The sequence below is a fragment of the Odocoileus virginianus genome, chromosome 2 (assembly GCF_023699985.2).
Source record: "Odocoileus virginianus isolate 20LAN1187 ecotype Illinois chromosome 2, Ovbor_1.2, whole genome shotgun sequence".
Classification (NCBI taxonomy): domain Eukaryota; kingdom Metazoa; phylum Chordata; class Mammalia; order Artiodactyla; family Cervidae; genus Odocoileus; species Odocoileus virginianus.
Window position 1 is genome coordinate 101,120,912 of NC_069675.1, and position 21,406 is coordinate 101,142,317.

General features: G+C 68.2%; 3 protein-coding genes across 6 annotated transcripts; all 3 read right to left on the reverse strand.

Moving 5' to 3' along the window:
* Positions 1 to 1,736: 1,736 nt before the first annotated feature.
* On the reverse strand, positions 1,737 to 5,408 carry FUT7 (fucosyltransferase 7). Its single transcript, XM_070456206.1, is given in 3 exon segments — positions 1,737 to 2,475; positions 2,478 to 3,320; positions 3,413 to 5,408. Coding segments are annotated over 3 exon segments (1,026 nt in total). The 5' UTR covers positions 3,426 to 5,408; the 3' UTR covers positions 1,737 to 2,305.
* A 2,122-nt stretch (positions 5,409 to 7,530) lies between these two features.
* Positions 7,531 to 13,505, reverse strand: NPDC1 (neural proliferation, differentiation and control 1). 2 transcript variants are annotated; one of them, XM_070456263.1, is made up of 9 exons: positions 13,299 to 13,505; positions 10,506 to 10,652; positions 9,295 to 9,429; positions 9,034 to 9,207; positions 8,897 to 8,963; positions 8,663 to 8,747; positions 8,509 to 8,588; positions 8,238 to 8,334; positions 7,952 to 8,128 (listed from the first exon to the last, which is right to left on the reverse strand). In XM_070456263.1, exons 1-9 carry the CDS (start codon positions 13,408 to 13,410, stop codon positions 8,060 to 8,062), a joined length of 966 nt encoding a protein of 321 aa, XP_070312364.1. In that variant the 5' UTR covers positions 13,411 to 13,505; the 3' UTR covers positions 7,952 to 8,059. The 2 variants fall into 2 exon arrangements, with proteins under 2 accessions (XP_070312362.1, XP_070312364.1); XM_070456261.1 differs by lacking the exon at positions 8,663 to 8,747 and having other exon boundaries at positions 7,531 to 8,128.
* Positions 13,506 to 15,258: 1,753 nt separating this feature from the next.
* On the reverse strand, positions 15,259 to 21,117 carry ENTPD2 (ectonucleoside triphosphate diphosphohydrolase 2). 3 transcript variants are annotated; one of them, XM_070456249.1, is made up of 10 exons: positions 20,943 to 21,117; positions 19,138 to 19,255; positions 18,861 to 19,013; positions 18,404 to 18,554; positions 18,052 to 18,211; positions 17,746 to 17,973; positions 17,113 to 17,367; positions 16,895 to 17,014; positions 15,911 to 16,045; positions 15,259 to 15,837 (listed from the first exon to the last, which is right to left on the reverse strand). In XM_070456249.1, the coding sequence occupies exons 2-10, from the start codon at positions 19,214 to 19,216 to the stop codon at positions 15,634 to 15,636; spliced, it is 1,485 nt and encodes a 494-aa protein (XP_070312350.1). In that variant the 5' UTR covers positions 19,217 to 19,255; positions 20,943 to 21,117; the 3' UTR covers positions 15,259 to 15,633. The 3 variants fall into 3 exon arrangements, with proteins under 3 accessions (XP_070312350.1, XP_070312333.1, XP_020744137.2); XM_070456232.1 differs by lacking the exon at positions 20,943 to 21,117 and adding an exon at positions 20,545 to 20,929; XM_020888478.2 differs by lacking the exons at positions 18,861 to 19,013; positions 20,943 to 21,117 and adding an exon at positions 20,545 to 20,926.
* Positions 21,118 to 21,406: the final 289 nt, after the last annotated feature.

Sequence of the window (21,406 nt, forward strand, 5' to 3'; positions counted from 1 at the left end):
GGTCTCGAGCCTCCGGGACGGGTTCGGCGCTGGCTCCGCCCCGGCGGCAGCGGCTCGCACCGCCCCCCGCCCGCGCCCTGCCCGCGCCCTGCCCGCGCCGCCCCCGCTTAAAGGGGCCGCCGGGTGCCCTCCGCCCGCCGCCCCTCCCCGGTCTCCTGCCCACCAGCGTTTGGGCGGTTCTCGGAGCTCTGACCCGCCACGAGAGGCTTTCTGCTTGCCCGCCTCTCGCTAGGCATTGAGGTGATGCGCCCAAGAGCCCACACGTAAACCGAGACCCCCGACTCAGTCCCAGGGCGCTCTTTTTCCAGAGACGCTGAGCCGAGGCGCAGCACCGCAGCCCCCTGAAATGGTCCTCCCTTAGAGGCGCTCCGAGGTCGACCCTGGCCCCGGCCCGTGGACCCTGGGGGGATGCTGGGGGCTGCTCGCTCCCCACCAGGTCCCCACCTCTGCCCGCCCTCCGCGCAGAAGAGCTGACGGCGGCAGGAATTTCATCTGAACCTGAGAGCTAGATCCCAGCGCCCGGGACACTTGGGGGCTGGAGGGGGACAGCCACCCACACTTGGGAGGGGGCGCGCAGCCTCGGATTCGGGTCCTACCTGTGCGGGGCGGTCACCTCTCTAAAGGTTCAAAGAGCTGGCTTTCCTGCCAGACTGGGGGCAACCCCACCTGCACCTTGGGGGGGGGGGCGTGCTGGCGAGAAGGCAGCAGGTGGACAGTCCTTCCCCTCTAAGACGTTGCTGTGCTCCTTGTGAATGAGCCACTCGGTGCCCAAGTGGCAGGGCGGCCCTGGCTGGGCTCAGCCGTGGGGAGAAGGGGCCCAGTGAACCACACCGGGCAGGCGAGCGGGCCGGTGCTCAGGGAGGCTGAGGCTGTGCCCTCTGTGAGGGGCCGCTTTCTCTCCCTGCGGGCGCGGCTGAGTGTGGCCTCTGCAGGGGGCGCCTGCGGCCGGTGCACCGCAGGCTTGGTTCAACGCCTGGCCAGGTCTGAGCCGGGTGGGGAGGCGCATTCCCGGGGAGGCCAGCAGAGAGCAGGCCCGCCCCTGCTGCAAGAAGCGTCCTGCCTTGCGCTTCTGTGGGCTCCTCCCAACCTCAGTTTCCCAGTTTGTGAATGGGAGGGGCAAACCAAGTGGTGTCGAGTCTGCGCTGCGGGGAGAAGGCTCTAAACTGAGCGCCGGGCCTGGGGCGCCCGCCGCTCCCCACCCCTCCCCCAGCGCCTTCCCTGCAGTGGGAGGGGGTGGGGCTCCATCCCCCGCCCCCCCCCCCCCCCACCGCAGCCTGAGGACACTTCCTTCTCCTCTGTCAGGACGCGGGGCTAGGTCAGGACAGGAAGCCACTGCCAAGGGGGAGGGCAGCAGCTTCCTGCTTCCACCTGCTGCCCACCCAACCTGGGGCCCTGGCCCCGCCGCCCAGAGGCTCAGCGCCAGCCCCCACCCCCCTCGCCTGCACACCAGACCCCCTGGTGCAGCAGGAACCTGGTGCCTCCCCGCGCCCACGCCGCCCCCAGTGAGAGGGAGCCCGCATCTAACCGGGCCTCCTCAAAGCCTGGATGCGCGCAGCCTGAGAATGAAGTCCCGGGGTGCCCACGTTTCTGAGCTGGGCCTCTGCTCCCCGCCCCGGGCCTTTCGGGGTGGGGGGGGGGGGCGTCAGGGCGGGCTCTCTGCTGCAGAGGCTTTCAGGACGAGCCTGGGGGCAGGGGGCAGGATCCGGCCGGGGCGCAAGGCAGGCAGATTCCACGCGTGCTCTGCTTGTGTCTTTATTGGTCGGTGTTCCCTCCCCAGGGGACGGCAGGCTGCTTGGCTGTCTGGGGTCTAGGCCACAGGGTCTGCATGCCGGGCTCCAGACTGCTCATCCGGGACAAAGGGACCCCAGCTATGGGCCGAGGGCCCGGTTTTTGTCCCCACAGATCTCAGGGGGCGTGTCGGCGGCCCTGAAGGCCCTGCCTCCAGCCTCTCTCAGCCCCTGCCCATCTGAGGGCAGCCCTAACCTGCCCGAGACATGATCAAGGTGGGGACGGAGGGCCTGTGTGGCCGTCCACCTGATGGACCTCAGCACCCCACACCCATTCCTCCCTCCCTGCTCTCGCCTCTGCCTCCAAAGAGTGACTCCAAGGCCCAGCAGCCTCCTCCTCCAGGCAGGCTGCCCAGCCGGGCCCTGCTACCCGGCCCCCCACCCCAGCCTCCACATCCGGCCAGCGGTTGCCTACGGGGGTCGGGTCAGATGCCGCTGGTTTGATTTCAACATTCAGCCCTCTACCCACATGTCTAGCTCCCCAGCCACCCTTCCCTGCCCCCCTCCGCAGGCGGAGCTCAGGCCTGGAACCAGCCCTCAAGGTCCTGGTAGACCTGGCCGCGAGGCAGCTGGGGGAAGCGGGTGCAGATGGCACAGAAGCGTTCTCGCCAGTCGCTGAACAGCCGCACACGGAACCGGTCTCGCCACGCGAAGTAGCGCCGATAGCAGCTCTCATTCATGCCAGCGAGAAGGCGGCCAGCTCGCGGGCCGAGCCGAAGTCGTCCACGTGCACGAAGGCGTCGGGCGGGGCGACGGCCTCGTAGGCGGCCCTCGGGGGGCCCAGCACCACGGGCACGGTGCCGGCCAACAGCGCGTTGCGCCAGAACTTCTCGGTGATGTAGTCCCGGTGCTCAGAGTTCTCGAAGGACAGGTAGAAGCGGTAGCGGGCCACGGCGCGCAGCAGGCAGTCGGCGCACAGGGGCTGCCCGACCGCCCGGCCGAACACATCCACCCGCAGGTGGGGCGCCAGCTGCCGGTACAGCTGCACACGCCGCTGCCGCTTCTGGAAGTTGCTGACCACCCAGGCGGCCACTCCACGCTTGGCTGGCAGCGGAGGCGGGGGCCCCTCTCGGGGCTCCAGGCGGCCGTAGGGCACGAAGATGTCCGAGTCACGCCGGTAGCTCAGCACCCAGTTGAAGACCCCTCGGAGGCGGCCGAGGCCGCGGGTGTGGCTGGGCGACTCCATGGAGGCCCACACCCAGGGCTGGCCCTGCGGCCGCTCGGCCAGGGGCAGGCGGGCCCGCTGGGTCTGCAGCTCTCGGTGGTGGAAGACCACGGCATCGGCGCCGGCCAGCAGGCTGCGGTTGGCGGTCAGGTGGCAGCGGGCCACCCCGTACCTGGCGCAGGTGTCCCCGGGCAGCTCTGGGGGCTGGCTGGCAAACGGCCAGTGCCAGACGAGGATGGTGATCGTGGGCTGTGGGGCCGGGGCTCCCCCGGGGGCCGCCCCGAGCCTCCACCAGAGCCAGACAGCCGAGAGGAGGGCCGCCACGGCCAGGCCCCCCAGAGCCCGGAGGCTCGGAGCGGGGCTGAGGCCTGCAGGGGACACGGGAAGAGAGGCTGTGTCCTCCAGCTCGCCACGGGCCCCGGGCTCCCAGCCCAGGCCTCCCCCAAGGCCAGAGACTCACCAGCATTCTGCATTCACGGCTCCTCAAATCACAGCCGCCACTCGGCAGGAACGCCCTGAAACCACAGCTGCTCCTCTGCACTGGGTACCGCCTGGAAATGCTCTCCTTTCATCTGCTCAGGAGGAAGGCCGCCAGAGTATCTTCCCGCTCCTGTCCCGCCCCCGCCCCCGGTGACCTTTGACACCGCCAGCATCCTAACCCCGCCTCCCCCGCGAGGCCCCTGGCTGGTGGGGGGCAGCGGCCCCCGGAAGGGCATCCAGCCAGGGTTCAGAGCCGTGTCCCCCACCCCTGCCGGCCTCTGGGAAGGCCTGGAGATGACCTGCCGGCAGGCCCGGGGGGAGGAGAGGGCCCACCTGGCCTCAGGGAGGGGGAGGCCATCGCGAGTGGAGGTGGCCCCCACCTGGAAAGGGCGACCCTGACGTCGAGGACCCAGTGGCCGCCTGCTGCCCTGCCAGGGGTGCCGCAGAGAGCAGGCGTGCTTCCTTGGGGCCGCCGCCTCCTCGGGCGCCGTGTCATCACCCACTTCCCCCGCTCCCCCCCTCGGCTCCGCGGTGGGCCCCCAGACCCTCTGGCTGCAGACGCGCTGTGCTCAGCTCCCCTCGGGAGGATGAGGTTTCTCCCATGCGTCGCTTCTAGCTGGGTCTCTCCACGCCACCCACCCCTACTGCCTCGAGGACACCTTTGTCCCGGAACCCAAATTCCCCGGGAGGGGCTCCGTCGCAGGGCCCACAAAGGGCCCCAGCGCTCGCCCTCGATGGACAGCGCCAGGCTGGGCCTGGCTCCTGGTGGGCTGTGGGGCTGCCACGCCTTCCTTCCCCACCAAGGGCGCCAGTCTGCAGGAGCCCCGGCCTGGGTGGCCTTGGGTCTGGCCAGGCCCGGAAGAGACGCGGGAACCTGGGCTGGGACGCTGCCCTTGGGGGCTCCGGGTCTCTTCCTCCAGGCTCCACAGCCCCGAGCGGGGGAGTACGGAGGGGGTTTTCCAGGCTGGAAAGGGAAGGAGTCGCTGTGTCCCTGACGTGGGCACCTGCGACAGGAAAAGGAAGGCTGCAGTCCAGAGGCCCTCTCCCCACCCCGCCGTCCGCCAACCCTGGGGCCCAGGCATGGAGGTCCAGTTCCTTCCCCTTTTGCCCTGGCTCCGGCCCACTCAGCTCTCGGTCACCAGCTTCCTTCACCCCAGCCGGATGTGGCCGGCAAGGCCCAGCCCTGGTGCTAGCGTCCTAAGGGCCTCAGGCCGGTCCAGTTCTTGGAGGCTGCAGGTTGGGTGTCATGAAAGGAACGCCGGCCTGGAACCTTCAGCAGGCCTGCCACCCGTGCCGTCCTGGGGGCTGCCCTTCACCCTGTCCGCTCGGGCTCCTGGCACTACCGGCCTGTCCCAGCTCCCGTCTCCCAGTAAGAACCAGACTGTATCCAGGACGGGAACTGAGGAGCCGTCAGCACACCCATGGGGGAGAGAGGCCGGTCCGGGAGAAGGGGGGCACTCTGGCCCCTCTGAGGCACCTCACCCCCAGCAGAGGCTTTGAGCGGTAGTGGTGAGGCTCTTGTGCAACGTTGGGGGGCGGGGGACGCGGGAGGAGGGCCATGGGAACTGTCGGAAACCATCTGGTGGCCGGTGGGGTGGATGCAGCATCGGGCCCCGGCCAGAGCGGAGGGCGGCTGGCACCTGCCCTTCCAGCACCCAGCGCTCAGGGAGATGACCACGGTGGCCCTGGACCTGGGTCCCACCCGGTGTCTCTTCCCTGGCAGGGGCGCCCCCAAGGACCCCACCCCTCTGCCTGTGGCAGGCGCCCAGAGGGCAATGGGGGAGGGCAGGAAGGAGCCGCCCCCCACAGACCGCTGGCGACCTGGCTCCTGGTGCCAGGGCCTCTGCCCTTCCTGTTTGCACTGCCAGGTGGCGGGGGCTCTGCCAGCGCCGCAGCCACACCCGTTGCCCGCTCCCTTCCTGGGTGGGCTCGCAAGAGCCGCCCCCACCCTTGCCTGGGGTGCCCCCCGGGGCCCCTTGCACACCTACCCGCTCAGGGAGCAGCCAGGGCCCCATTCATGAGAACATGCTTGCTGGGAAATGGGGCTCAGGGTTTGGCCCAGAAATGGGTCAGAATGAGAGATTCTCAGCGGAAAAAAGAAAGAGATGGGCAAGCCTGAGTCAAAGGGAAAGTGGGGCCTCTTGCCAGCTCGATGCCAGGCCCCAGGGTCAATGGGGCGCCGGCGGGCACTCACCTCCGGCGCAGCCGCCCATGAGCACCCGGAACACGCGGTCACCCCCGCAGCCCAGCTGCTCCAGGGCCAGCCTCCCGGGGGGGCCCGCCTGGAGGGTCCCTAACTGGTCTCCAGGGCCCAAGGGAAGAGGATCCCCCTTCCAGAGGCCTCTGCGGTGAAACCAGGGCTGGCCGCTGGTCAGGGATGAGGGAGCGGGGGCTGGGAGCGGGCCCCTCAGCCCACTCACCGGGCTCTCGGCCCCACAGAGCCCACTGCTCGCTCCCGCCACTGGCCCCGGTGAGCTCAAGCAGAGCAGCCAAACTCCTGCAGCTGCTGCTGGAACCAAGCCCCCTGCCAGCCCGTGGGGTGGGCGGGTCTGGAGCCCCAGTGCCGCACGCACACCTCTGCCGCCTCAGCGGCACCCGGGGCTGAGCCGGGGCAGGCTGTGGGGCAGGGCCCTGCGGGGGGCCCGGCAGGCCCTGGAGCTCCCCCTGGACAGGATGCGGCCAGGACCCCTGGCCAGGTGGGAAGGGCAGGAGGGCTGGAGGGGCTGGCAGCCTCAGGTGGTCCGCGGTGAGGCTGAAGGCAGCCGCTTGCTGTGACTGCCGCCCCCACAGCGCACCCGACCTGGGGCCCCCTTGGCCAACTGCCAGCCTCTGTGCACCCCTCTTCCCCAAGGGGCTCCCGAAAGCCCCGGCCTCACGCTCTCCCTGGAGAAACGCGCCCCCTGCTGCCCTCGCCCCCTCCTGCAGGAGCCCGCGGCCGAGCTCCGCCACCAGGGGGCGCGCTGGGCCCGTGGCCCCACTTGGCCGGGCTGGGCCAGCCCTGCGGGCAGAGAGGTGTGCTCTGGCCCTCCGGCCCTGAGGCAGCCCTCTGGCTGCGGCTGGGTGTTCCCTCCGCCCCGCCTAGGCGCTGCTGTCTGGAAGGAGCCGGTGGTCCGCCAGGGCACGTGGGTGGCCGTCCTCTACCCAGGTCAGAGCAGCACAAGGCCGCAGGGGCAAGTGCCAGGACTCCAGGGACAGAGCCCAGGGCTCCAGGGCAACCTTCGGTCCCGGGTCTGCAGGGTTCAGCCGGGGACTGGCCTTTACCCTTAAGGGAGGCCTTGACCTCTCTGTCCCCCTGTTTTCTTTGTGGCCATTCCCCCTCATGACATGGACTAAGTAACAGGGGTCCTCAACGCGCTGCCCACATGCCACCCTGCGCTCGTTCCCAGCTCCCTGTCCCCACCCCCTTCCATCTCCCAGATCAGCGCACCAGAGGGACACCGTGGCTTCCCGCTGGGGGCCCGCCCGAGGCCATAGCCCCAGAGACACACTGCTTCAGCAGAGCCACCAGCTCTGAGGACGGCCAACCCGGCTTCCGCTGCCCAGCCCCACCAGAGCGACCAGGCCGCCCCCAGCGGGCCGTGTCCACCCCCTGCAGGGCTGCCCCACCAGGAGCCAGAGGTCAGCAACCTCGGGACCCCGCCCTGAGGGGCTTCTGAGCCCCACCCACCCTTCCTCCCCAGGCTTGGTGGGGCAGACGGGCCTGACCCCCACCCTGTCTGCACCAGGCCCCCACTGCGCCCTGGGCCCCAGAAGCCCCTCCTTCCAGCCCAGTCTCATCGTCACTTCTGAGCACAAAACTTGGAGCCCACTCTGGGGCTTCAGCTGAAGGTCACCTCCCCCTCCACTGGCTTTCCTGCTCCTTGGCGGGGGGTTGGGGTCAGCTGAGAGGTGCCTCCTGACATTCGGGGACCCCACCACCTGTCGCCTCCGCTGCCCACCCTGGTCCACCGCCTGTGTCTAGGTTCCTCCGCCTGGCATGTCCCCTACACATGCTGCAGGGGTCCCCGTGGTCCCGCAGTAAGCCCACAGACAGGCTGCGCAGCCCAGCCCTCCCGGCCCAGGTGGACGCCGGGCGGGAGCGGAGGCCTCAGTGCCCACTCCCAGCCCTTCTCATCATGCACAAGATGGGGTGTTTGAGGGAAGAGCACCAACTCGACTGGCCTGGCCATGCACCCACACTCTCCCATCCCCAGCCCTCTTCCCCAGAGGGCAGGGACAGGGTCTTCCCAGGCTGGGGGTGCAGCAGAAGGCCCAAGGACCCACTCCAGGGTCCATCCACCATGGCCACCTGTTGGGGGCGAGGCCAGTCTCTAGCACACTCAGCCAAAGATTTGAAATGTACTTTAATTGGCTTGTCTCCAGCATTACCACCCATGCCTGGTCTCGGGTTCTCCTCCCCCCCTCGATCGGGGGTTTCCACACTTGAGGGGACAGGTGCAACAAGGGGGCACAGGCAGGCAGGAGTCTGCCCCGCGAGGAGTTCCTAGCCGCTGGGGCCCCAGCCACGAGCAGGCGCGCGTCAGGACACCCTCTCTTTAATGGGAAAGGCCGGGTGCCCTGCTCCTCCCCACCAGTGGGCATCACGTCCTCGAGAGGGTGAGCGAGAGGGTGGGCGTCAGCCTTCGGGTCACTGCAGCGGGGGCGCGGACAGCGAGGCATGGTCGAACAATGGGTTTCGAACCTCCATCTCTCCCGTCTGTGAACGCTGGCATTAGGTGGGCCCAGAGCAGGGGAGGGACCCCCGTCCGCCTCCCCCTGCACCCCTCCCCCCGCCCGTGCCCCCCACCCCCCAGCCCTGCACTCACTGGGGCCAGGCCTGGGCACTCGTACACCGTGAAGTCGCCGTCCTCGTTCTCCTCGTCGGAGGAGACGGAGTCCAACTCCTTGGGTGGCTCTTTATGCCTGGGTGGGGGGCAGGATCGCTGGCTGCCCCTTCACCCTGCAGGTGCCAGTGGCCCAGGGCAGAGGGCAGGGGCGGCGGCAGGCCGGCAGGCTGGGGTGGAGGTGGGCAGGGCTGAGGAGGAGGCAGCAGGCCCCGGAGTGGGTGGGTGGGCCGCGCTGGGCGGGGCTTCTTACCGCTCCAGGCATCGCATCTGCTGCCTCTGGTGTTGGTAGTGGTACATCTCGGCACTGTGTGCCAGGCGCTGATCCCCGGGCTGTGGAAGGGGGGAGGGGGGAGGGTCAGGCCCAGGACCGAAGGGAAGGGGCGGGGCGGGGCGGGGCCACGCACCGAGATCCCCGGCGGAGCTGGGGAGCTGGGCGCCTGTGGGGCCGCGTAGTCGGCCTTCTGGGTCAGGCGGATGTCTCGCTGCAGCCTGCGGGAAGCAAAGAGACCCTCGGGGTCATCCCCCTCCCCAGCCCCGCCCACCAGCCCCGCCCGTCACACAACCCACCCCTTTAGCCCCGCCCCTCCCCTTTAGACATCCCCTCCCACCCACCCGGCCCCACCCCGCCCCGTGCTCACCGCCACCAGAAGAGAGCCGCCACCGACAGCGCGGCCGCGCCGGCCACGGAGCAGGCCAGGATCAGCACTGCAGGGAGGGGGCGTGATGAGGGCAGCCTTCGCGGCAGGACCCCGCCTCCCCGCCCGGCCGCACCTACCAAGTGTGAGGCTGTCACCGCGCCCGCCCCGCGGCTCCAGGGGGGACACGTGCACAGGCCCGGACGACACAGCGGGGCCCAGGGAGGGGCGGGGTGTGGGCGCCGGGGCTCCCCGCGGGGAGGGTAGGCCCAGGTCGGGTCCCCGGCCTCGCTCCGAGAGCCCCAGGGTGGCAGCTGAAGAGAGACGGCAAGTCAGCGCAGCGAGACGGGCTGGGGCCCAGGGTGTGGGGAACCGGACAGGTGCACGGCTAAGGGTCTCACCCGCCTCCGGGGGCCGCTGTGGTCCCGCAAGCTGGGGTGGGGCCTTGAGCCCGGGGCGCCCCGCCTCCTGCCGGGCTAGCTCCTGGGCCAGGAAGTCGATCTCCTCCTCCAGTCTGGGCCGCGGCAAGCCCTCCCCTGGCGAGGGTTAGGGGCCATCAGCTGGAGAGGCCCTGAGCCCTTCCTGGCAAGACCAGCTACAGGTGGCCTTCCCAGAGAGAGCGGGAAGGCCCATCCGCTAGCCAGTCTCCAGGCCTGGGTCTCCTCCCCACAAGGCTCCTCCTAGGCCCCAGGAGCCAGAGGACCAGGTGCCAGCCCGCCGGCCCTGACCATCCTAGTTGCCATGGTGACAACTGTAGGAACTGTGTGTGCTGCAGTTCTCAGGAAAGTAGGCAGGGGGCAAGTGCCAGGGGAACACGCCAAGGCCAGGAGGTCAGGGCAGGGGTGCCGGCCCTCTCGCCACCCACTACCCACAAAGCAGGGACAGTGCATCACCGGGCCACGTGGGCCTCCTCGGCCAAGGGGGCAAGACTTCCCAAGGGATGCGGAGAAGCCCTGTCCTAACCCCCACCTCTGCCTGGTCATCAGGAGGAAGGGAGGGCAGCTGCCGGGGCGGGACTGTGGATGGGCCTCCCCGTCCCAGACAGAGACTCCCAGGAGACACTGGCGCTCAGCATCCGCAGAGCAGATCATGTGCCTTCAGAAACCATATACCTGTGGCTAGGAATGTGCTCCTCCGGGAAGCCCCTCCCACCCTGTCCAACTCTTCAGCCCCCACAATACCCTCTGTAATGCCCCATCACACCTGAAGTCACTCTGGCTGGCACCATCCCAACAGACACTGGGTCAGGGCAGCACCAGGGCATTCAAGCAGACAGGAGTGATGGAGAGAGAAGGGATGCTGGGCAAAGGGCAGAGGCAGTTCAGCGGGGTGGAGAGCTGGGTGCCTGACTCTGCGGAGACTCAGGCCTGGGGAACGCTGACCTTGTCTCTCCCGGGATCACCCTGGCACTTCATGCTGGGTACCTGTGGCCCTGGGAAGGGTGACTGCCCCAGGCCCCAGCCCACTGCCCAACTCCGCACTGGTGCCATTCAGAAAGGGTCACCAGGCCACTTGGAAGGAGATTGGCAAGTCCTGGCATCCCATAAGGTGCACGACACTCGAGCGCTGAGGAAGGGGGCAAATGTACCAGGTGGGGGGGAGGAGCCCGTACCCAGAGGCTGGCGCATCCTGGGCACACAGAGCCCCTGCCGATCCTCCTGGAAGGGCTGGAGGCAGGGCCCACAGACATGTGCACCCGGGGGGCACCGTGCCCGCCTCTTCAGGGCACAGTCCAGGCTCCCAGGACAGGCAGCTGCATCTGGAAAGGAAGCAGAGGAAGAAAAGGGTCTTGGCGGGCTTGACTCAGCCCCTGCCCAGAAGTGGTGCCGTCTTGGCCGCCCCGCCCCCACTCCAGAGCTGGCCAAGCCGGGCTCCGGCCATTGTTCTGGGCAGGCCCTGCCTCCCCCGCGTCAGGGATCAGAACCAGGAAGACAAACAGTACTGACACTTATCGGAACTCCCTCGCCCCACCCACTCCCCAGAGGCCACTGCCCAGGCTCAGGCCAGTTTTCTGCACGGAAATGTTCCTTCTCCTCCTGAGAGCACAGAGCTCTCCTGGGCCGTGCAGCCCTCCAAGCCCTGCTTCTGGCCTCAAGCTGACCCAGAGCAAGCCTCTCACCCAGCCAGGGAGTCCCAGACGGTGGGGCCCTGGTCTGTCTCTCATCCCCTCAGAGCTGCCACTCAAACCCCATCACGACATCCTACAGCCCTAGAAAGCCTGGCTGGGAGACGGCCCAGATCCAGTCGCTCCCACCACATCTACCTTCTGGCTCGTCCCGACACAGAGAGGGGCTGCTGGGCGGGGGAAGCCTGGGGTGGAGTCTGCCGGCCTCACTGGCTTCACAAACAGAGACCAGGCCAGGGCAGGCCTGCAGCCAGCGCTGCCAGGGGCTGGGGAGCCTGGACTACGGCTTGGAGGATGCTTCTAATTCGGGGCCCAGACGTGTGCCCTGTACACACAGCCGTAGCTCCCAGCCTGACGCTGCGGAGTGGAGGGTGGTGGCCCTCTCAGTCTCAGTCTCCTCTCTGGATGCAGAAGGTGAGGCATCTCCACACCGGGGAAAGTCTCAGGCCTGGACACTGGCCCCAGTCACTAGACAGCAGAGCCTGGGGAGCCACAGGGAGACCCAAGAGGACAGTCAATCATGCCTGGGGAGGTGGGGGTATCTTGGAGGACCAGGACTGGTTCCCTCTGCCCAGCGCCCCCTGCAGGAGGGTGACATGCCAGCCTGTCCTCCAGACTTCAGCTAGCCTGACTTGGTTCCCTCGGTAATCTGATACAGCCCCTTGGCTGTAGGTATTTCTTGGAGGAAGTTCCAGCAGCTTCTACAGCAGGTGGGCAAGTGGGCTGGGGCTCCCCTCCCAGGGATCCCTCCTCCTGCACAACCTGGGTCGGCAGCGCCAGTATCAGTGCGCTGGACGCAGGGCTGGGGCTGGTTAAACATTAAGCCTGCGCCAGCAGGTCTGTCTAGACCCCACCCACCAGCTGGGTCCCCGGGGAGCCAGGCAGTCCCAGCCCCTGGTGCTGAGAACCCGGGGTACACTGACCCGGGCTAGGGGCCTGCAGTCCAGAGCTGGCTCTCGGTTCTGGGCTCCAGGGGTCTCCCTTCACTCCCCGCCCCCCCGCCACAGGAAGCCACCGGCACTGGCTGCTGATCCTGGGAAGGCCCCCGCTCTTAGAGTGTGGGATGAGGCCCCAGGAACAACGGCACCTGGAGAGTGGCTGGCACGCTGCCCTGCATCTGGGCGAGCACAGGGCTGATGAGCTGCTGGGGCAGCACCCGGCCTCCCCGTCTCCTCGGGGGCCCCATGCTGCACAGCCTGGAGCCAGGCTGCCAGCAGGCAGCCTCCACCACTCCTGGCCCTCAGGCCTCCTTGGGCGCGCCTCTGGTCAGGCCAGGCCCCTGTCCAGTGGTGCTGTGCCCAGGAAGAAGCCTGCCCTGCTCTGGCCTCTTGATGCCACACATGCAGACCACACCGCCCAGGTTAGCATCCCAGCCGCATCACATACTGGTCACTTCACCTCTCTGTGCCTCAGTTTTCTCATCTGTGATATGGGCTAAAGGCAGCACCTCTCCCATGGAGCTGCTAGGAGAAATGGGGCCTGGGTACAGAGCCCCCCAGTCCTGCCTCCTGGGAGGGTGCGATCGGGATTCTGGGTTCCTGCAGAACTCTGGAGCCTCAGTGCCATCTGGGAAGCTGGCAGGGTCTCCCAGGACCTGGGCTTATCCCTCTCTGCCTGAATCTGCCCTGGGGGGTGCGCCCACCGCCAGGCACAGAAGACGGAATGCAGGGGCCCTGCAGGGCAGAGGCTGTGAGTTCCTCCCGCCCCCAGTGAGGCCAGAGCAAGCCCCAAGGCCTGGGACGAGCGAAACTTCAGACGCGGCCACAGCAGCAAAGCAAGGTGCGTGTCCACCACCCGAGCGGCAGGGACAGACCAGCGCTGCGGCTCCTGCTCCAGGACGGCCACCGGCAGGAAGGCCAGCAGGCACCGGAGACGCGCGCACAGAGAGACGCCCGTGGGACCGGCTCCAGGCCGCGGCCCGCTCCGAGACAGCCCGCCTGCGACACCGACCCACCGGCTCACGAACCCAGACAAAGACAAGAAGCGGATGGACTTCAGGTTCGCCGCCAAGGAGCCCGGAGAATCCCCGTCCAGAGGAGTCCCTCGGCGGTCCGGCGCCGCGCCCTTCCCGCCGGGGACTGTTTACCCGAGCAGGGCCAGGCGAGGCCGGCGCGGCGGCTCGCGGGCTGGGCCGGCGGGGCCTGCGAGGCCTGCGGGCCCAGACCAGGGCGGCGGCGGTGGCGGCGGGGAGGGTGAGCGTGGCGCCGCGCGGCCGAAGCCCCACCCGGCGACCCCCGACCCCGGGGCGCCCCGCAGCCGGCTGCCCAGGGCGTCGCTCACCGGAGCGGCCGGCGGCCGCACCGCGCAAGGCCGCGCCGAGGACGAGGCCGGACAGCAGCAGCCGCAGCAGCCGCAGGTGCCGCGGGGAGGGCGGGGGCACAGGCGTCGCCATCCTTCAGCGCCGCGGCCGGGGCAGCATGGCACCGCGCGTCCCAGGGCCGGGCGCGGGGTCGGGGCGCCGGGGTAGGCGGCGGCGAGGAGGGGGCGGAGGCCGGAGGCGGACGCCGAGGAAAACAGGCGGCGGCGGCGGCGGAGCTGACGCTGCGGCAGAGGATCCGGGCGGGGGCGGCGAGGGCGCCGAGTCGGAGTGCGCCTGCGCGCCCCACCTGCGGAGGCGGGACCGCCGTCAGGCTGCGCCCCCCTCCGATTCCGAGCCCCTCCTCGGCCCCCGGCCAGCCCTCCGGGCGCCTCCGCCTCTGCGGCCTCTGCAAACCAGACCTTCTCCAGGCGGCGCACTGGCTGGGGCTGGGTCCCCCGGGATGCGCTTCCCCAGCCTGTCCCTCTCGGGCTGATAACTCCCACCCACCGCCCCCCACCCTCCTGGGGCGGAGGATCCGCCTGGGTCTGGAGGGACACCAGGCGCACACAGCTGGGCAGGCGCAGGGGGACGCGCAGGTGTACCCGGAGGCCGACCGGGCATTCAGACGCGCGGCCAAGGCACACACAGGCGCACAGGGCTAGCGCGGTGCCGGCGGCCACTAGGACTGCAGTGGGGCGGCCTCTCCCGGTGAGGCCACCAGGGGGCAAGAGTGACCTGGAACGGCTGCTGACAGCCAGCTGGGAGCTGTCCACGGTGCCCAGGTGACAGCCTGTTAGCTCCGGGGTGCCCCACGACGGCAAGCACTGGGGTGCACCCCCTAACCCCACCTACTGCCTCCTAGGAGCGCAGCCTCCGCGTCCCACCTGGAAACCTCCCAGGCTCCCGTCCCTGAGAGATCAGGGCGGCCCCCCGCCCCCGCGCGGTGCTCCTCTCGGCTCTTTGAGTCTCAAAACTCCGAAGATGGGGCTGGCGGCCCTCAGGTTTGTGAAATACTCAGAATCTGGCAGACGTGTATGTGGGGTGTGCGGGTGTTGTGTGTGTGTGTGAGCAGAGCAAGGACCACCCCCGTCCCTTATGAGGCACTGATCAGACAGAAATAGTGTAGAGCTCACTTCCCAGAAAGTGGGGGGGAGGGGGGCGGAGAGATGCAGGCAAGACCACGCCTGCCTGCCACTCGCAGGAGACAGGGCCTGGGGAGGGGCTGCCCGAGGCAGCGAAGTATGTGCGATTATGCGGCTTGACCAGAGCCAGGCTCTCTGCAAGGCTCATCCTCCTGAGCAATGGAGCCCTGCGTCCCTCCTGGCCCTGGCTCCCCCCACACCACCCGCTCCTGTGGAGGGTTTGCCCCCTCCGTCCCCCCACCTCCCTCAGTGTCTTGAGCACAGCCTGTGAGGCCTGCGTGTTCAGTCATGTTCATGGGATTTTCCCTGGGCACGATTACTGGAGTGGGTTGCCATTTCCTCCTCCAGATCTTCCCAGCCAAGGGATTGAACCCACGTCTCCTGCATTGCAGGCAGATTCTTTACCACTGAGCCACCCGGGAAGCCTCCTTGAGCACTGCCTGCAACTTAGGCAATCGCTTGGCCCCATCACTCCCTCGTCTGCCACCCCCCCCCCCACCCCACCCCGGCCAACCTGAGACCAGGGTGCAGGCTCCAGTCTGGCAGGAGTCTCAGGGACTCTGTATTAGAGCCACCATCTGACAGCTACTCTAGGCCACGGTGGTGCAGCAAGGGACCAGAGTCAGCACTCCCCCAGCCTGAACCCAGAGAGGAAGGAAGTAGGAAGATCCAGGGTCCTCCCCAGGGACGGGGGGGGGGGGGGGGGGGGGGGGTGGGGGGACCTGTGCGGCCAACACAGCTGGGGTGGTGGAGGGAGAGAGGCAGCAGAGAGGCTCCGCCCCTTGGACATTCTCTCCACTGCTCTGCAAAAATCCTTTTATTCAATATTAAAAAATGTGTACAAGTAGGCCCTGGGCTGTGACCCTGACCGTCCCCCTAATACCCAATCCTGGGGTGGGAGGGGTCCTCAGAACTCCACTCCCGGGGACCAGACTCTGCTCTCACAGCCTGAGGACCCCCAACCTCAGTAAGAGGGGGAGCAGGAGGCCTCAAGGTGAGACCAAGGCTGGAGTTGGGGGGGTGGGGCTGGGTTCCATTCCCTTTGCCCATCCTGACCAGATATCGGTGTCGGCACTGTCTTGATTCTGGGCTGCATTAGGGACAGAGATGTTGGTGGCGGGGTGGGGTGAGGGATGAGGGGATGTAGAGATGGGGGGCTTGGTGCTGGGGGCCCCTAGATGGTGCCCGCCGACTTGGTGGCGCGCGCCTGGTGCAGCAGGAGGGCAAACGCGGCCAGGAGCATGGCGGCGAAGAGCAGGAGGAGGGCGACCCAGGAGCTGAAGTCTGTGCCTTTGCGCAGCCCAGGCGGGTCAGCGGGAATCAGGTTGGTCAGGTTCAGCATGTAGCCAAGTGCCCAGCCGACCGCAGTGTCCCCAGCCTGCGGGCCACAGGTACGGCCTGAGCTTCTGCACAGCCAGGGCAGCCCCGCCCCTCCGCTCGTGGGTTCCCACCTTTTTCTGGAAGGTCACGTCTCCGAAGGAGCGCTCGTCGAAGCCATATCCGCGGCTCAGCAGCTGCTGCACAAACATGGCCCCGGCACAGTAGTCGGGCAGGCGGGCCCGGTCGTCTGGCGCCCGAGCCTGCAGCTGGGATGCAAGTGGAAGACTCTAGGGCCAGCGACCACCCGGAGGTCTCTGCCCCAGCAGACACAGAAGGGCAGTGTGGGGCTGGAGACGGTGCTGCAGGTCCCAGAAAGAAGCAGGAGGGGCTCCCCCCGGGGAGGAGCAGCCTGACCTCTGGATGGCGCCGTGCCTGTGAGGCTGAGGCCAGGGGACAGCGGCATGGCCCCTGGGAGCAGGGCCTGCAGCGGGCGTGGAGAGGTCAGGGGAGCAGAAGCTCCCGGCTCGGCCCTGGGCACTGGGCTTGCCTTCTGGGCCCACTTCCCCACCTGCCCGAGTCTGCCTGGGACTAGACACAGGGAGGACAGGACGAGCCCTACAGACACGCGAGTGTTTCTCTGGAATCACCTCCTCCCCCGCGGGCCCAAACCCCTCCGTCTTACTTCACGTGGGACCGGCACAGCTGTTTTCCACTCCTGACTCCCCCAAGTCGTGCCTGTTCTACCTGCTGAGTCTCCTCGGGTCCTTCTACTTCTCCCCGGGTTGTCTGTTCTCCCCGACGCTCTCCCAGCCACACTCTTCCCTGCCCTGTCCACTCCACACTCCCTGCTGCCCCAGGGCCTTTGCACTGGCTGTCCCCTCCACCCTCCAGATCCTGGATCTGGAGTCAGGCCTCAGAGAGGCTTCTGTAATCCCATCTCATCTGACTGCTGGGTTCCCGGCTGTAGCCTGGCCACTTTTCAAGTCTGATTGGCACTGTGTCCCCACACCCTTCTACTCACAGAGCAAAAGAAAGACCGGGAGGCCTGATGCTGGCTGGCAGAAACCCCAGCCCCACCCTGCACAGCCCTGGTGGAGTGGGGGGGAAGGCCTCACCTCACTCCATGTCTGGCTACAGATGGTGACCACAGCCGCCTCTAGTTGCTGCAGAGTTGCTACGGGCAGCCCCATCACCGTTCTCAGGAAGTCCACCGTGTAGAAGAAAGCAGAGAAGGCCTGAAACGCGGGGACAGTCACACTGTGGCCAGACCCCAGGCACCTCAGGGCACGCCTCCCCCCCCCCCCCAACGCTTCCTGTCCTCCTCTGGACTCACGATAAACTTCCCAGCCACAGGGGGCTGGAAGACGCCGTTGAAGGAGCATCTGGAGAAGCGGCAGGAGGAGGAGTTAAAGAGCTGGGAGACGAGGCCGCGGCACAGGGCAGGGTTGCTGCTGCCCGCCAGGCTGACCCTGGCGCTCCTGTTGAAGGCCTGGGGCCGCTGGGCGGCGGTGCAGGGCGACTCATAGACGTCCTGGAGCATCACGTGGGCGGAATAGCCCTGCGGCCAGCAGGGGTGGGGCCCACGGGTCTGGGGAACGACGAGGGCGTGCATCAGTTCCGCTCGGAGCGTTACCAGCCACGCCCGCCCTAGGACCCCAAAGGACAGCGTTTCTTCTCAACACATGAGCTATCCATGGCTCCCCCTTGCTTGCCGGACAAAAACCAAAGCGCTTGGCCAGGCAGGTCCTCTGAGAGCTGGCCCCAGCCCTCCTTACTCACCAGGCCCACCCCCAGCCTCTGGGTCTTTGCTCATGCTGTATTCTCGCCCACCTGCCCTTCCAGCTGATCCAAGCATGACCTGGGTTCCTGGAGAAGCCCCGCTCTGGCCACACTTCAGGCTCTGCTCTGGGCCCTTGACCCCCACTTTCCCCGAGCCCTACTTCCAGGAGGACTCAGTAGAGGGTACCTGGACTGCACTGGCTAGCAGCGTCCTCAGGACCTGGTCACGGCCGTAGCAGAGGAAGCTGTGCGTGTACACTCGGTAGCGCTGGCCGTAGAGCCGGAGCTGAACCTCGTTGGCCGGATCCTCCGCGGGGCTGGCCGTCTCGAAGGTGATCTGTGTGGAGGCGCCCCCCAGGTCCATGGCCCCCAGCGTCCCCTTCCTTGGCCGGAACCACCGGCCCACCCAGCCGTACTGTGGGAAGTAGAGATTGGGGTCAGCCAGCGGGTGGTGCCCACACCCCCGGCTCATCGGGCTGGCCACTGGGCCCACCTTGATGAAGTTTTCCAGCAAGTAGTTGGTGGTCACCCAGCCAAACACACCCTCATCCTGGCCTGAGAGGATGCGGGCACCGCGGAAGTCAAAGGGGTACTGGGTCAGCGTCTGCGTCACGGCAGCGAGCACGTTGGCTGAAGCCTCTGGACTGGTCAGGCTGTGACACAGGGAGGACTTCAGAGTCCTCCCCAGGTGGCCGTGACCCTACTGCTGGGGTGCTCAGTGTCTGCCCAGCCAGCTGAGGGGCCCCAGTCCAGGGCTGCTGCTGGCGGTGTGCAGGGCCCACCCTGGGCTCAGGCTGCCGTGGTCCCCAGGGCCAGGAGGTCAGCAGCCAGGGCAGGACACTCACTTGAGCAGGCGCATGCCCGCTGTGGCTCCTAGGTAGAGCGGCGTGCCCACGTGTCTCTCCTTGGGCACGTCCCGAAGTGCCTGGTTCAGGCATTCCACAAGGCTCTGCCCGGCCCCAGAAGGGTTGTCAGCATAGCTAGAGATGCCCCCACCTGGAGGGAGGCAGCAGGATGGGCCTGGCGGGCAGCCTCTAGGTGGTCCACAGGCCAGCAGGACTGGGGGGGCTTGTGCTCCCAAGCCAGGTGGCAGCTTAGACCAAATTTCCCAACTTCAATTCTCAGAGACGCCCAGCTCAGAGATAAAAGGGCTGCCTGTGGGCCACCCGTGGTCTCCGAGCTGCCACACCCACAGCAGTGGGTGCGCACACAGGTGCTCGGACAAAGCCCCGGGTGTTGTCCGCCCGGCCCGGCCTCCCCAGGGGCCTGCCTGGGTGTGCCCACCAGCTCCTCCCGCTCTACCTGGGGTGTGGAGCCAATCTCGGGCCAGGCAAAGCCCAAACCTTCCAGATGTTCCCTGGGGCTTCTTTTCTGGGACCTGTCCACAGCCATTCCGCGGCCCAGGGATGCAGCCTCCCTTGGGGGGCTCCTGCAGCTCCTGCCTGGAGTGGCCCCCTGGCACCACGCAGAGGGGTCTGACGGCTCGAGTCTGCAGAAGCTGAGAGCGGGGCGGGCTCCCGAGGCCCCACAGGGAGCGGGTATGCAGGTCGGGGGTGTCCAGCGCCCAGGGGACTCTTACCTCGCACGTCACAGGAGCTGTGCTGGCCCACGATCCCTGTGTCGTTCTCTTTGTCCGCCGGCCACTTGTAGATAAACATGGACGTGTGGGAAGAGCCCGCGTCCAGGACGATGCCATACTGCGGGTGGGGTGGGGGTCAGCCTTAGGAGTGGGGCAGGGCGTGAAGCCATGCTCTGTGGCTCTCTCAGCTATCTGGCCCACCTTGCCCAACCCTGTGTCCAGACTGGAAGCTTCAGAATGAAGTTCTGAGGCTCCGAGAAGGCTGGGACAACTGCCGGGACACGGCTTGGTGGGCAGAGATGGGGGTGGAGGGCCATTGGCCGTGCCCCCGCTGACTGCAGGAGGCGCAGTCAGAGTCAGGGGTCGGGGGCTACCCTGGGAGCCCTGGCCGGGGGCCTGAGGTCCTCAGGCTGCAGTAAGAGCCCCTCAGACTGGCCCTTCCTTCCTTCCCGCCCTCCGTCCGGCCTCTCTGATCTCTGCCGCATCGCATCCGAGGAAGTGAAATGGAGGCCCCAGGGAAGCCAGGACCAAGGCTGATCACTGGCCAATGAGCAGAGGCCCCATCCCTGGGCCTCAAGGGCAGGGTCAGGGGAGCGCAGGGGTCTTTCCTGAGGGTCGGAAGATGACAGCACCCAGCTTGCCAGAGCTGCTTTCCTGCACCTGCCCCAGGGGCCTGCATTCCAGCAAGGGGAGCCTGCTGGGGAGCCTGCTGGAGTCCCTGGAACTCCAGGAGCAGAGCCAGCCAAGGGTCCGGCCTCGCCCCACCCCACCCCAGCCGGGAGTCTCCCCTGGCAAGAGAGCATTCACCCTGCATCTGCATCCCCAGCGCCTGGGTCTCCGAGTACCCGCCTCCACTCAGGCACCAGACTGGCCCTCAGTGCAGTAGAGGGTTAAGGGAGCCCAGGCTTCCGGAGGTCGAGTCTGGCGGGGGCGGGTGGGGGAATCAGGCCCAGTCCGTTCCAACTTTTTTTTAGGATCGGCCAGGGCTGCCCCCGCACCGTGAGAGCCAGCGGCGAGGCTGGGGAGGGGTCGCTGGGCCCAGCGCCTGTCGCACCCCATCTGGGCCAAACCCTGAGGGAGGCCGAGTGTGCTGGGGACGCAGGTCTGGCCACGGCCTGGGCGCCCTGGGGGTGCGGAGAGACTCTCCGTCTGCTGCTCCCAGACGGCTCCGCGGCGGGCGCAGCGAGCAGAGATCCCGGCACTTCGGCCTCCCGCACCGCGTCCCCGGGAAGCGCCGCTGCAGCGCCCTGGGCCGGGGCCGGAGCGCGGATGAGGGGCCCGGACCCCACCCCGCCGGGCCGGCTGCAGAGCGCGCGGAGTCCCGGCTGCCACGCGGGCGCAGCCCGGCCCAGCTCGGTCCAAGTCCCCGCGGACTGCGCTGGGCTGCCCGGGAGCTCGAGCGTGCACCTTGAGGGCGGGCGGCTCCCGGATATCGCGGGTGGGGACGCACAGCAGCAGGAGGCCGGCGAGGCCGACGGCGGCCAGCAGCAGCGGCGGCAGCAGCGACAGCGCCTTCCCGGCCATGGGTGCGCAGGCGGGCCCGGCGTGCACGACGCGGCGGCTGGCAGCCGGGAGGCCGAGCGAGCTCGGGGGACCGCGGGGTTGGCACCCGGGGCGGGGACCGGTCCGCGGAGGCCACGCCCACGGCGGGATGGCCCGCCCACCTCCAGCCCGCCCCGAGCGCAGGTGAGAGTCTCGGTTGTTGAGTCACCCGCGCCGCACAGGCGCCCGGCTCGCTGCCCCCTTTCCCCTTCCTGTCTGCTCTGCCCCAGAGCAATCCCTCCTGATCGGATCCCCACCCCAACCTCTAACAGCCTGCCAGCCACGCTGGGCCGCTGGGCACTCCCGCAGGACCCGGAGAACACCCTGCCCTCTGAGGCCTTGGCTTGGGGGCCTCCTGGGCGCGCTTGTTTGGAGGGTCGTTCTCCTGGAGAGCCGGCTCTCCCCTGGCCTGATCCTGAAGGAAGGAGGCACTACCCCAGCTACAGGAACCACGTGGGCTCCTGGCTGGGTCCCTGCAGGGGAGGGCCGATCTGCCTGCGGTTCCCACTCAGTCCTGGGCTCATGGCAGGGCACCGTGCCAGTCAAGCCCCAAGGCGCTGTGCTGACCCAGGCTGGGCCTGCCTGCCCTGGAGGTGCTGAGAGCTGAGAGCTGGGGGCCAAGCAGGGGGAAGCCAGACACATTTCACACGGTTCCAAGGAGACGGGTGAGGGTGCAAGCAGAGAGCAGAGCGGGGAGCCCTTAGTCCCACGGAGCCTGGAGACAGGG